At 37.5% G+C, this 14669-nt stretch overlaps 2 protein-coding genes across 5 annotated transcripts; both read right to left on the bottom strand.

The window, feature by feature from the left end:
* Nucleotides 1-237: 237 nt before the first annotated feature.
* Nucleotides 238-8772, bottom strand: LOC307005067 (uncharacterized protein). Of its 4 annotated transcripts, XM_079624847.1 has the most exons (5): nt 8579-8653; nt 8327-8378; nt 6722-7318; nt 4766-5742; nt 238-2340 (listed from the first exon to the last, which is right to left on the bottom strand). In XM_079624847.1, exons 3-5 carry the CDS (start codon nt 7311-7313, stop codon nt 1108-1110), a joined length of 2802 nt encoding a protein of 933 aa, XP_079480973.1. In that variant the 5' UTR covers nt 7314-7318; nt 8327-8378; nt 8579-8653; the 3' UTR covers nt 238-1107. The 4 variants fall into 4 exon arrangements, with proteins under 4 accessions (XP_079480973.1, XP_079480970.1, XP_079480971.1 ...); XM_079624844.1 differs by lacking the exon at nt 8327-8378 and having other exon boundaries at nt 8579-8772; XM_079624845.1 differs by lacking the exons at nt 8327-8378; nt 8579-8653 and adding an exon at nt 7745-8158.
* Nucleotides 8773-9188: 416 nt separating this feature from the next.
* On the bottom strand, nt 9189-14559 carry znf576.2 (zinc finger protein 576, tandem duplicate 2). The gene is made up of 5 exons (XM_079624848.1): nt 14394-14559; nt 13450-13637; nt 12883-12998; nt 11314-11457; nt 9189-10642 (listed from the first exon to the last, which is right to left on the bottom strand). Exons 2-5 carry the CDS (start codon nt 13592-13594, stop codon nt 9854-9856), a joined length of 1194 nt encoding a protein of 397 aa, XP_079480974.1. The 5' UTR covers nt 13595-13637; nt 14394-14559; the 3' UTR covers nt 9189-9853.
* Nucleotides 14560-14669: the final 110 nt, after the last annotated feature.

Genomic DNA, 14669 nt, shown 5'->3' with positions numbered 1-14669 from the left:
ATTTCACTTTACTCTCAGTAACAACGAGCCGTCTTCTCCGTGAGAAATGTGACCTTAATGTTATTTTTATTTAATAAAACTAGATTTCACTTTGAATTCAGTTGCAATACAGCATTAATTCCAGAGAACCACCGAAACAGTATCAACTGACATCACGATTCTAGATTATTAAAAGTGACGGCAGCCAAACTAAATAATTTATTGTACACCAACACATAGTTAAAAATAATAATAATTAAGAGTCATTAAGTAGGTTACAGAACACACATTTCTGTCATTAAAAAAAGTTAGTTAGCTTGCAGCTTCTCTTAACAAATGGCTTGTATTTCTTTTCAAATGCCCCTTTACAAAAATGGAGAAATAACTTAGAGGAACAAAAGAAAACCACCCAATACAACTCATGAAAACTTACGTATGCTTATACACTAAGTAAACATACATTGACCCTTATATCCAGCATCCTTGAAGTACAGAAATGCACTTCATATCAATTCATTTAACAGTTTTCCCCCTATATATTATTGTTTTTAGTGATTTTCAAATATCTTATAATTTATTGAATTTGCAGTGAAAACGACATTTTGTGGTATTTGTAGTATTTATTTTTGCTGACAGAAAAACTTTTAGCCCCCACTTTTGAACATCAGAAACTCAACAACAGGAATGAATAAAGAACAGAAGATAAGGTACACAATGTCACAATCAGAAGCTGAAACTTTAAACCAGCAGGACTGATAAGATGTGCAGTCTCACGCAAAAGACCAGAATTAAACTGCTGATCTAACACTACCTCAATTTCCCAAATGACTCTGAAATAAATAAAAAAAAGAAAGCAAAAAAAGAAAGAAAAAAGCAGCATATATTCCAACATCCCAATCTACGTTTATTGTATCTTACACGACAATCTGGAAATGTAATAAGATACCGTAAAAAGAAATGGCAAAAGTGAAACATTCAAAACGCACTTGGTTTTAACATAGACCAATCTTTCCCAAATTTCCAATGGGTAAAAGTTATTGGGACTCTAAGTAAATGGTGTATTACTAATAACCAGGCATATCAATTTAAAATAATATAAAAAGGTAGTAAATACTCTTGAACAAAATGTCACAGCTCTGTACCAGATCGTAGTCTTTTTCTTGATGGGCTACACGGAGGGGATTGTTCTGTAGTGTGAGAGGGACAGTTACTAGGAGAGCACTCAGGACTGTCTGTGACGGCCGCATGCTTCATGTAGTGCTGGGTCATATCTTTTTCAGGAAGGACTTGTCCACAAGTCACACATTCATGAAGCTCACCATCCAACATATCCACTCCGCTGTCTTCATCACCAATCTCCACTTCCATGCTGCTCAAATCCTCATCTTCATTCATTTCCACCTCTAAATCGAAACCAGATTCGTTTTGCCCCTGAGGACCACTTTCTGAATTGTCCCCAGTCATGGTAAAATCCATTAGTGACTCTGCACACATCCTGTCAGATGACTTGACTTCTTTGAAAAATCTCTGATCTGTACTGTCCTGCGTATCCAGCATTTGCTTCTCTGATTTTCTCATGAAAGGCACACTTACTTCTACTTCTGCCATTACAGGCGAGGAGTTGAGGTCATTTACCTTTTTTAGACATAATGGCGTCACAGGGCACATGAAATTGAAAGATGCGGCATCTGATGAACACCCTGGATGCGATTTTTCATCCCTCAAAGCATTAGGCTCCACATTTGATTGATTTTTCTGCTCATTGTCCACCTCTACTTGCGTAGTACCGTTCATTCCCTGATTCGCTTGCGCTGCACCTGCAGCCTTTACATTTTCTGTATCAATAACTTGAACAGAACCCTGATCTCCTAAAATGGTCCACCTCTTCTTGGAGGAACTGTCATGACTTTCGACAGGAATGAGTGTATTTGAAGGAATGTTGGTTCTGCAGGGCTCTACAGTGTCTTTCTCTGCCTCTTTGCTAGGAGTTCCAGGAGGGGCCACCGGCATGGAAATTACATGTGGAGCAGATGAGCGTGTTTCTAAGACTAGAGAGGATGGCAAAAAGTTTTGGGATCTCTTGGTAGAATCTGAGGTAGAGGAGTACTGTGCAGTGGAAACTGGCACAAGCATGACTAAAGGCATACCTGGAAGAGGCTCTTTATTTAAGGTAAGCTTCCACCTACTATCAGCAGGCTTATTCTGGTCACCTAATGGAACCATGCAGACCTCCTTCAAGCTTTTGGAGATTGGGACAGGATTTGAGGCCTGAGCAATGGTTTGGAAGACAATGTTAGGAGCAATTGGTTTCATTATTTGTGTAGAAGGGGTTGGTTTCAGTTTCGGTTTCTTCACAGAAGCCTGTAAACAGAATAAGATTACAGTATGGGGAATTTTTTTCAACATTGATATATTCTGAATATTTTGATATTAAGCAGGAATTTTTTTTTTAAATTAATTTTATATCATTGTATTTGTAAAAAGAAACACTTATCTGGAAAAATTGACCAGAAAATATTTGACTTTTTATTTAAGTTGACTATATTTTTTTGTCTTCAATAAAGTACTTTTAAATGTGTAAACCAGAACAGAAATTTAAAGTTCAAATTATTTATAATAGTGTAACAATACATGAATATGGATCAATACATTGATCAAATAACTAACGATATGCATCAATACAACGTGTACAAATCACGATATAGATATTTTCTTCACTGCATAACAAATCTCGTTGGCTTTCTGTTCTGACATTGAAATAGGCTTTTACCGTGATTCCTGCAAAGCACAGAGGATTTTTTAATTTGTGTGTGTGGGGGGCGTTTTTATATCAGTACCTCTGAAGGGAACCATTTGTTTTCAGAAAAGTTTCGATGGCATTTTCCTTTCATGTTAACTCCATAAAATGCCTAATAAAGTAGTGTTTATTAGTGCTACTTTTGTGTAATGTGGCAAACGTGGAAACCTGCTTTGCTATTCCATGAGCTCCACTTACTGTCAGAGAGTGAAGTTGCCTTTTCAATCAGCCTGTCTGCCTGTTTTGTTTTGTGTTTTTCCAGATACAGGATTGTTTGGGATACAGGATTTGCACATTTCAGTTAAATGTTCATGTTATATATATGGTTGCATTTGTAAGATAAAAAAAAAAAACCTCAAACCAAACTGGTTGAGTAAAATAGGCAAAAATATCATAATATTACTATATCAATCAGTATACCTCTTAATTTAATCATATCACAGTATGTTTTGAGGTATTTGCAAATACCGTATCTCTGGCTTAGAGAATCGATGTTGCATCAAATCGTGAAAAAAAGTTTATATACAAAGTTTATATTTATTTATATACCACTTTTCACTATAAAATCATACTAAAGCACTTTTACAGAGGTGAAAAGTGCCTAGTGTTTGAAATTGTGTATGTGGCAAGGCAATTTAAAAAATAACTTTAGAACCTAAACCAGTCTTTAGAATGCTGAATTAAACTGTTAATTTTGTATTATTTATATACTTTTGCATACTATAATATATACTATAGTACTAATTAATACTTTCAGTGTGCTTTTATTTAAATATTTTCATTTTTAATTTAGTTTAACTTTTAGTAATTTTGTCATGTGCTTCTGCAATTTTCAGTAGTTTTGGTTTTTATTTCTATATAGCGTTAATTTATTTTTAGTAATTGTAGTACTTCAACAAACTTATTTTACATAGTTGCCAAAGCAACATTCTAAGTTTTCAAGTTTTTAATCCAATATTGATGTTTTATTTGATTTTAGCTTTATTTCAATTTCCGAAAAATATTTTTATTAGTTTTACTTAAAGCTGCAGTCCGTCGTTTTTCCTCTTTGTCGCCATCTCTGTTCGAAATCTGCAATTGCAGTTATTCGCGGAATTATTAACTGTGCGTGGGTAGTAAATCGGCATGAAACAGCGCGGATGAACACAATGTATTGAGGAGAACCTGTCGCTGCCGCGTCGCTGTGGATACTGTACTACTGTCATCAGCAATCTCAGAGTATACTTTTTGAAAGTGTCAACATTAGAATTTTAATCGGAAAATGTCATCTGAACAAGTAAGTAACATTCACTTTTGTTCTGACCAAATTCGGGGGGTGGGGGGAAGCATTGCAGTAGCTATATCATGCTGATTAAATCTAACGATTGCTTTATATCACGTCAAAACGTGAAAAATATATTTTTTCTGTAGCCACTCTGAAGTCCGAAGTCTTTGGGTTTTACAACTGGTGAATTTCCAGTTGTCACTGGTGATTGTCGCTTTAAACTTTCGGGATCCGCCATACCAAGTGCTAAGCTAATCTCCACCTCCATCATCCACACACGCTAGCCGGGGACTCCTTCTCTATGTGTACAGATGACGCAACGTAATGACGCAAAGACATGCTCGAAATTCCCGCGGAAATCCACCAGTACCACTGGAATTAAAATCATTATTACAAGCTTACCGTTTTGAATCGAGGTAAGGCAAGCAGATCGTTTTGAACACTGGCTGGTTAAGTTTTTTTTTCAAAAATGTCTTTTTTTATATTTTTAAACCCAAAAAAGTGCCGGACTGCAGCTTTAATACTAGAAAGAAACACTTATGCCAAAATCAATGAATGTGAACTTTTAATTAACATTTTAACATTAACATTCTTTACAATTCTCCTTAACCCCTATGAAAACCCCTGCTTTAAAGTACAGTTTGTATTTAACAAAAATACAACACTTTAAATACACTTGGTATTTTAAAAAAAAGAAAAAGAAAAAAAAGAAACTAAAACCTTACCACTGGTGGAGTTACTATTCCACATGTTTTCAGGTGGCTGTCATAACCCTGTTGATGTGGAAAGCCCAGGCCACAGTCCTGGCAGAGACACGGCCGCTGCGCCGCATGCCCTCCCATGTGTGACATAAGCATGAGTGACGAACGGAAACCCATCCCACATTCAGAACATTTTAGGACCCTCTGGTGAGTGCTCCCATGCTTCTTTAATTCCTCAACGCTTGCAAAGACTTGGCCACACTCCATGCACCGGATCTCATCTTTCTTGGTAGGCAAGGCCCCTTGATGACCCCAACAACCTGTGTCCTTCTTATGCTTGTCAAAGTCCTCTTGACTCTGAAAGAAAACTAAACACGCCATGCACTGGATACTCTCCGGCTTACACTCGTGGCTGTGGTAAAGAGAGGGCAAGCGGAAATGACGCTTGCACTTTAGACACGTATATGGCAAGACGCCCAAGTGAGAGAACCTGTGGCGTAACAGAGAAGCCTTGCTGGAGAAGGTCCGCTCACAGTCCGAGCAGGAGAAGATGCCTCTGCTGTGCCATTCCAAGTGACGGAGCAGCGAGTTGCGATGGCGAAAACTGTAGCCGCATTTGAGGCACAAATGTCGCTTCGCCTGTTGCCGGTGTGCTTCTACATGACCTTTGCACACATCTAGGTCAGTGAAAATCTGCTTGCAAAAATCACACTGGTAGAACTCTTTCTCAAAATGGTTGGTGTCCAAGTGTTGCTGGAGCTGTTCCTCTGTCTCAAAGATGGTTGAGCAAACACGACAGTGGATCGAGGCCTTGTGCGAGTGGGAGCGAAGGTGCGTGCGGTAATTGACTAACTGGCAGAACTGCTTGCCACATTCATCGCAGCGGTAGGGACGAACACCCGTGTGCATATTTAAATGTTCTCGGAGTAGGAAGAGAGAGGAGAAGGTAAGGTCACACACATGGCAGCGATTCTCTTCGTTCTCTCCACATCCATTGGTCTCTGAAATTGAAGAAAAAACTTGCATGAACAGATCCTGAAAGGCCACTGGAATCATTAGTTAGAATGTAGAGCAGCGGAATATTGCTATTTTTATGCATCGCGATGCTGATGTGACGGATTCTGCATAAAAATAAAATAATCGATCTTCAAAAAAATTTACCTGTCACACAAGTACTCTTATTATAAAAAGAGTTTAGCATGTCCTTCCGAAGCAAAGCACTTGTGTTTCCGAGTTTGTTTTTTTGCATCTTTGTTCTTATTTTTAATAACAAATATAAAACAACAACAAAAATGTATAATATTAATAAAATATTTGAAGGAAAAGATGCATCGTGATGCACCGAAAATACACCGTTTCTATAATCGAATCATGAGGCAAGTGAAGATTCACTTAAGATGGAAATTACTAACCAATCAGTAATATTTTTTTATTATCCAGAAAAAGTGTTTATGAATTTATAGCTGTAATAATTATAATATATATAAAAAAAAAAAAAGTAGATTGTACACGTTAACAAAATATTGAATAACACATAATTGCTGAAGATAAAATAATTAGTTTTGTACCAATATTATTTACTTTCCATTCTCACTATTTTGCATAAATGAATTGAAAAAAAAATCTATTATTTAAAATATTTCTCAATATACATTAACTACCGTATAATTGTTTTTAAAATGTTTCGTTTTGGATCACTTTTTTTGCACTGTGCTACTGCTAAAGATTTAAATGTATATTTATATGTTTATATTAAGATTAATTGTAGATGATAGCACAGGGTAATTAAGGGAATTGAGCCACACACACACACACACACACACACATTGTGCAATGTATTGGAATGTAGTATTTTTTTTTGTGGTGGGGCAAGAAAAAAAATTCTGATCCAACAGTGCAAAATTCGTAGTTTTAAGCTCAGCAAAATCTACAAAATACTTAATTAAATCACAATCCATTATTTGGAAAACTATACAATACCTGGCCAGGAAACATCCTCATCTTCGTCCACATCCTCCTCAACATCATCATCCTCCTCCTCCTCATCATCAACAACATCATCATCAGTCAAAACAAAATCCACATCCTCATCTGTCCTTTCTTCATTAGATATAGCGCCATCTGTCGTAAGACTGGAGGCTTTCGGGCTCCCCTCTGAATTCTGTTCCTTTTCGTAATTGTTCTTTACCTCTTGTCCACTTTGTTCTTTGTCATCGTTTTTCTGTTCTGTCCCCTCTCTTCTTTCTCTTTTCCATGAATTGCAAACGACTTTATCCTCCTCTGAGGAAATTATTTTTGAATTACCTTGAGCAGTTTCCTCTATAGATGAGTCCTGTTTGAAGGGAGAGGAATACTGATGGTCCAGCAGAAAGCTTTTGTCAGCCGATGCACTAGGGACAATGCAGGCATCTTCTTGGCAGTCTACAGGTATTTCAGTCTCAGGTGCTGTCTTTTCAATGCTGTTCGGGGTTGGCAAAAATGTCTCCTTAACATTCTGTGGGTCACAGAGAGGGAAATTCCAGCTTCGAAAACCTAACTCTGTCAGCTGGATATCTAGTGTAAACTCTGACATGGTGTCTTGGGGGGGAAAAAGAAGAAGAGAAATACTGTATTAATTTTGCTATCAGGGCAAAGCGATCTGGGTTTTATTTAAAAATATATATTTTAATTAAAAGGTCACATTTTTCACATAGGCACTTCTAACCTTAATGAGGTGAGAACTTATCCATTTATACCAATGCCATGAAATAGTAAGTAACCTTTATTAATGAAATCAGATTATTAAATAAATTATATATATATAACTTTTTGTTATATTATATTCGGACCCTGGTTGTAACAGAATTCAAGTAGTATTAGAGAAAGAGATTTCAGACATAAACAGTGTTACAACATCTATCATGAACTGCATTGCTGCATGACACAGTGACATTTTAAGCATTTTGTTGTGTCAATTCAACCACTACAGTGAATGTAGTAGTAAGCTTACTTCATTTATATTACCTAGGAGTCTTCGACGAACATTTCCAAGCACCTTCGCTCCAGGATCTAACGTTACTGTTTAGTAATGAAACAATGAATCTCTGATAATGGCGGGTTAAACTGCTCAACAACCATCTATTTCAAAAATTAAAACACAGCTGTATAATGCGAGATCGTAACTACCGCCAATGTGAAACCTGTTTTTATCTTGACTGTGATAAAACTCAAATTAGATTGCATGAGCATGCAGAAGCAATAAGGTGAAATAAGCCACTGTCTCCATGTGATACTTCCGGTATAAAATATCTGCTTGGAATGTTAATGCTGCCGTCTGTAGGAGGGGAGAGTTAGTGAGGTATTCATAAAAAACAATCAAAGCGGACATGTAGCCGTAATCATTTTATCCTTATGTTTTAAAATAATTTTTGGTTTCTCAGTTTGTGAAAGGGCAGAAATTAATATAATATAATTGCACATTTTCTTATTCTACTATAACTGCAACGGTTGCGTTTAGCAACGCGTTGTGTGTGGGGCGTGGCTTCGTTTCGGATCTGACTGAACCATCTCTGCGTTTATAAACAACACCAAAAAACAAGACATTACCTGGCTGGCAGAACTTTTATGTTATGTCGTCTCAGTCCATTGCTTTTCTCTGCTATTCAAATAGAAAGTCTGAATTGTTGATGTCATCATTTTATATTCTACATTAAATTTAACATATTTATTGATTTTCGCAATCCTTCGTACTTTATGAATGTCGACCTCTAAAAATTAAATACGTCACCGCACCTCAAGGTGAGATCAGATCGAGTTGTTCACCAATTCATATTAGTTCAGCACAGACCAAATATTTACCAGAAGTAAAATGCTGCATAAACAGGTTTAGATGTGGGGTTCCTTTATCAACCTGTCTCGCAGCCTCGTGTTGTTTTTTCTAATAGATTGCGAAAGAAATTCGTTGTGGATTTTTTTCCCCCACCTGGTTGCTCGTGCAAAAACCCACTTAACTTTTAGGCATTCTTATTCTTTATGAAAATTATCTTAGTCTAGTTTCCATTTTAAATTAATTCACTTTAGTAACCAAAATGTTTTGCTCACCGGAAGACACCGGCATTTCCGGTGTCACGGAAATCATCATATCCACCTTGCTCAATGCCGGTTAATAAACGTAACGTGTTGTGCAGATATCATGTTCTAGCTCATCAAACAATCTTAAACATTTAGTGCAAGTACCCTAACACCGAGCTTAATAACCAAAGATTAACTGGAACCGCAACGAAAGGGAAAGGTTTGGTCTGACAATTGCAGTTTTAGATATATCCACTGTTCTCCTTCATGAATGATCAGTAGTGCAGATATTGCTCAAATTTAAAAAATAAGCTTGACCACTGGTTTCACAAGTGCAAATGCTGTAGTGTGCAAATAATGAATAGCAACACAGAAAAAAATCAAATGACATTTAAAATATTTTCAATTAATTATTCAGACATTTACTTCACTCAGAGAACTGTCTTAGTTGTGGGTAACATATAAGTTCAAGTCAAATCATACCAGTAGAAAATGAAAACGTTTGAAATAAAATTTAGCCAATTTCATCAGAAAACAATCATTTAGTAAATCTTTCCACTCACCATTGTACACACTTCTAAAAATAATGTAAAAACAATAACACATTATATTCATAGAAAAAACTTTAAAATTTGGGGGGAAAAGAGAGAAAAGAAATAAAACAACAATGTGAAGCCAATATAATAAGGCTTTTCCGTGGTTTTCTCTTGATGGTATTAGTTACAACATGGTTATCCCTACAAATGAGAATTCAGTCGTGGTATGAATCCTTTGTTACTTGCCATGCCAAAGCTATGTACAGACGTCAAGATACAATGAGGCACCCAAACATGGATACCATTAGTTAACTGTGAACACACTACCCTTTGGGTTTCCAGTTTTCACAAATAACATGTTCACATTGTGTTGATCTCGAGTGTCACACAGTTGAAGGATCCCCACTATGTTACAACTTCAAATCTAAAGTGAACCCTTTCCCCACCTACATTTCTATACACAAAATTTAAAAAAATTGAATTCATCTTCTGATAACATAGACCCTCAAAATTCTCCCGAACTGAATTATCTCTTTCCGACTGGCTTCTCTTCTTTTCCATGGCTCTGTTGATGAGCCTTCAGGTTACTTTCTCTGCCAAAGCTTTTCCCACATGTGGGGCAGGTGTACCGACCAGCACTATGTGCCCGAGCCATGTGGGCCTCCAGCTGTGCAGGTCGGTTAAAACTCTCCTCACACTCTTCACAAGGGTGAGGCTTCCGCTGCGTGTGCTTCTCTTTCTTATGTGCTCGAAGTTGCGCCAGGGAGGCAAAATTGAGGTCACATTCAGTGCAAGGGATCTGCCGGGCCGGCTGAGGAACAGCTTTCTTGTCATCATCTTCTGCTTCATCATCTTCTGCCTTGGGCCCCTGGGTAGATTTGGCTGGGCGTCCTCGTCTTCCTCCTGTCTTCGATTCAGCTGTAGCTGGTGTTGCAGAAGCGTCTTCTGAATTGTTGGTTTCCTCAGGCTCCTCTGCCTCTTCCTCCTTCTTTCGCTTCAGTTTCTTTTCACTGGCAGCTGTGGCCTCAGTTTTCGGCGGTCTCCCTCGACGTTTGACGGCAGCGCTACCATTGCAGTGGCGGTCACCTGCGTGGTTCTCCTGATGTTGCAGGAGCTCGGCCTCCTCTTCAAACCCCCTACCACATTTTCCACAGCGGTAGGTCTTTGTGGGATCCTCTGCCTCTTCTTCATCCAGGGGCACGGGGTGCTGGGCCAAACGATGGTTGCGCAAAAGTCCAGGGCTTCGAAACGTCTCATTGCATTCTTTGCACACAAACTGACGTTCAGGGCATACCTGGCGTCGATGCGTTGTTAACTTGTGGAAAGAAAGTAATGCATGTTGAATTGTTATCAAACATAGGCTTACATTTTCAATTATACAAAATCCAAATATAAGCATGGCATGTGTAAATCAACAGTACATAGTTGCCAAAGCATGTTCGTTTGATGTGCTAGAACCAATGAGTTTCATTCTCCTGTGTTACGCAGCACGTTTGAGCTTCCACAAGAACCAATGAGTTTTATTCTCGCACATCAAGCATGTACGGTTGAGCTTCTGTTTATGTTCACTGATCAGTGTTTATATGTGCCTAAATTAAATGGGTTTATCATATTAAGATAGTGTCTCTTTTGAAAATTTTGGACTAAACCGCTTAAATCATATAGATTAGTTTTACAATCTCTTTATGAACTTTTTGAAGCGTCAAAGTGGTAGTTGTGTAGCTGTCGATTGAGGGCCAGAAAGCTCTAAGATTTCATCAAAAAGATCTTCATTTGTGTACCAAAGATGAATGAAAGTCTTACGGTTTTGGAACGACATGACGGTGACAGAATTTTTATTTTTTTGAGTAAATTAAACCTTTAAGATACTTTTATACTACAAAACATCACGTCCAATGGACAGCATTTAATAAAAATTATGTGAAATATATAAATATAGAGTCATTAAAGCATTTTCAGTTCCAATTAATATAAACCTCCTCTCACCTCTGAGAATGTGCGGAAGCTTTCTTGACAGTGTGCACATTTGAAGGGCTTGTCCTCCTTGTTGTGGGTCGACTGATGTTGTGTCAGCTCCTCAGAAGAGGGGAAGGTTCGATCACACACGTAGCATGTGAACAGAGTATCGCACTGTTGATGCAAAGGCAACAGGTATGTGAACATGCATCCTTTTCAAACCACAATCATTTCATGTTTGAATGAACATTAAAAAACAGATTGAGATTTTTGCAGAAGTCTCTGCTAAGTTTATTAGTTATATTTGAAGACCACCGATTCAAAAGTCTCTAAAAACCACCTATGTAAAAAATGAGATAATAATATTGAGTGAATGCTCTCCGCACATAGTATACGTTCATCAAATACTTTCACTATAAACTCACTAAATCCCAGCCTCAGCCCATTCAGAAATGTCGGTACTTGGGTAGAAACCTATACATAGGAGCATGATAAAATTTTTAATATTAAAGAAAACCGTTAGATGGACTTAGAGGCTTTTGCATCTTAAGTCTTCATTTATTAGTCTATTGAATAAGTTATAATAGATATATGGCAGCATAATTATTTCGCAAATCATACATCACTTTTAGCATGGACTCAAACAACAGGTGTATTGCATCCATCCACAATGTTAAAAATAAAAGAGAATCACAGTGCAAATAACTACTCTGAAAAAGGATCTATTTCACCTGGTGGCAATCTCACAGCATTCAGTTTGTTAAAGGTATAGCGGAGGATTTTCTTTTTCCGGGTGGGTAGCCTATACTATTGGTCCCCCTAAGTGTCAAACATTCTGGTGATATGTTTACGTCAGGCCGTCGTACGTGCTCGTCCCCATGTAGTTTTCGCTTTCTGCGCATGCGCACTTTCAGGTGTATTATGTGTGATGAGTTACGGTTTCAGCCATTCCTTTGAAAATGGCTAAGGGTCGAAAGAGAAAAAATGTATACGAAGTGTATGATAAGAAGAGAAAGGCTGCAGAATATAGAAACAAGACCAGAGTGATTTTGGGTGAATATTTCACACGCTGGCGTGCGCTAAAAGCACAGGTTGGGCTTCCCACTAATGCCGCAGTCGCGAAGATTCTACTAGACAGGTAAAGTTTGTCATGCTATTTGGAGAAATCCATTTAAAATCACTGCTAGTAAAAGTTAATGTAAGCTATGATTAGCGATGCTAGCCCTGCCTCTTGGGAGCAAATAGAGTGTTGCGCATGTGCAGTTTTTTAAAAAATTGGAGAGGGCGGGTCTTTTCTAAAATTAGGAAAGATCCTCCGCTATACCTTTAAGTCTGTCAAATAAAGCTGACATCACAATATCTGAAACAAAACCCCTTGATAATAGTAGAGTAGATTAAACCAAATAAATGTATGTAATTTAATAACATTAACTGATCATTTAAAGTACTTTCAGTCATTTTGACAGAAAAAAATTGGCATCTGGTCTACTGGTGAAGAAAAACTCAGAAACAGTTCCCCCCAAATCAAACTGTGAATGTTGTAAATGACTGAATCCTAAGAGATATGTGCTTCTGTGCTATCAATGGTTCATTACTAACCTGCTGAAGTTGCTGTTTGTATTCTTCCCGATGACTCTTCTTCATGTGCCTTTCCTTGGCTTTGGAGTTGCAGAAAGTAATAAAACACTGGAAACACTGCAGACTTTCATGCTGGTCTAAATACACACACAGAGAGAGAGAGAGAGCGACACATTTAAACATCGCAATGGAAGGCAATGCCATTTACAAGTTTAGAATAAACGTATATACCTAGTGTAACATTAAGACAAAAAAACTCTCTAAAAAACCTATAACCTTCTAAAAGTAAACCTCTAAAATTACTAAAAGAAAGGATTTAGCTGTGTGATAAGCATAACATGATAATATTAATCCAGTAATATCTGAATCATGTACTATTTACTTACTTCCCAAGACTTAAAAGTAAATTATTCTATCCCTGATTTAAAATAAAAATGCTAGGACACCATTCACCATTGCGCTATTTGAAAACTGGCATAACACTGCAATAGGTGCAAATTAGAAACATGCATTTATAAGCTGGAGGGACATCTTTCCAATTCCATAACTGATTCCATTACAACATCAATGATTTCCCATCACACTTACATGACTGAATGATAGGAAGTGGAGCACGATTCTGAATGGAGGTGGTGTAGGCAACCTCTGTCTTCACAGGGGGCAGTTCAGCAGGGGCAGCAGTCTCTCCACCGCCCATTACTATCTCCTCTATGTTCAGTATGTCAGAGTCCATAATGTGGGCTTAAGGATTCAATGTACACCTGCTGTAAATTTCACTGTAACGAAGAGACGATAGTCTAAATATTCAAATATATAGGGTATAAACATACTAGTGAGCGTACATCACAAAATCCTATCACCCATTTAAAAAGTTCCACTCAAATTAATAAACAACGTAAGAACGTAATTGAACCGTTTCAACGTAACGTTACTTCATCTTTCAGAATGAAGTTTTACAAGTCAGCCGAGCCATTAAAACACACAGCATAGCTGGCAAGCTTAAAAGTAAGATACATTTGCCTAACACGCACGAAGAACTTAACAATCACTGCACTGTAATAATATTGTCCATAATATAACAAATGGTTTCATTTGAGAAAAGTGTTAGGATACTAAACGTCTCCAATCGTGCGTTTTAGAGCCGCCTACCGTTTGTTCGCATTAACTAAGCTATGCTAAGCTACATGCTACCGGCTAACGAGGCCTACAATGGCCTTTATTATCTGCAAACTAAACCAATGCTATGTAGCTAACAAGCTCATTACTTAATGTATTGAAATTAGTCCCACTACTAATGCGCCGATATCAGTCAAAACGAAACTGTAGCGGTTTAAACGGCGCAATGCTTTTCTTATTTATTAAGCGGCTATCACATTAGCAGGCTGTTGAGTTCGATGTTAAACTTGGTGTAGAGTAAAAATCAAGTTCCCTAGCCAAAGCCGTATCAAACAAAGCCCAAACGAGGGACATATTTATATTTTAAGTTATTTAAATCAGGCTTTATAAAAAAAATAATTCAGCAGAATTCTTACCCGCAAGAGAATAACCTTTTTGTATGGAGGGAAAAGGCATAAGCCAGACATACATATGAAAATAAAGGGGGCGCAAACGTGTAGTCAGTGACCCGCTGCTAGACTGAAAAAAAAAAAAACCTGCATCACGTGCCAAGGCGTCCGCTGTACTTTCCAGTGTTCATGAAATAAGTGTTGTTTTGCCATGCAAAATAAGCCAATCGTTTCTAAAATGAGATAATATTGTTAATTTTCTAGCCCGCATGTAAAATAATTTCATATATGCAATGATAATAA

The sequence above is a fragment of the Phoxinus phoxinus genome, assembly GCF_949152265.1.
Source record: "Phoxinus phoxinus genome assembly, chromosome: 10".
NCBI classification, from domain to species: domain Eukaryota; kingdom Metazoa; phylum Chordata; class Actinopteri; order Cypriniformes; family Leuciscidae; genus Phoxinus; species Phoxinus phoxinus.
Note: the sequence above shows the minus strand (reverse complement) of the source record. Positions and strands in the feature narration are given on the sequence as shown.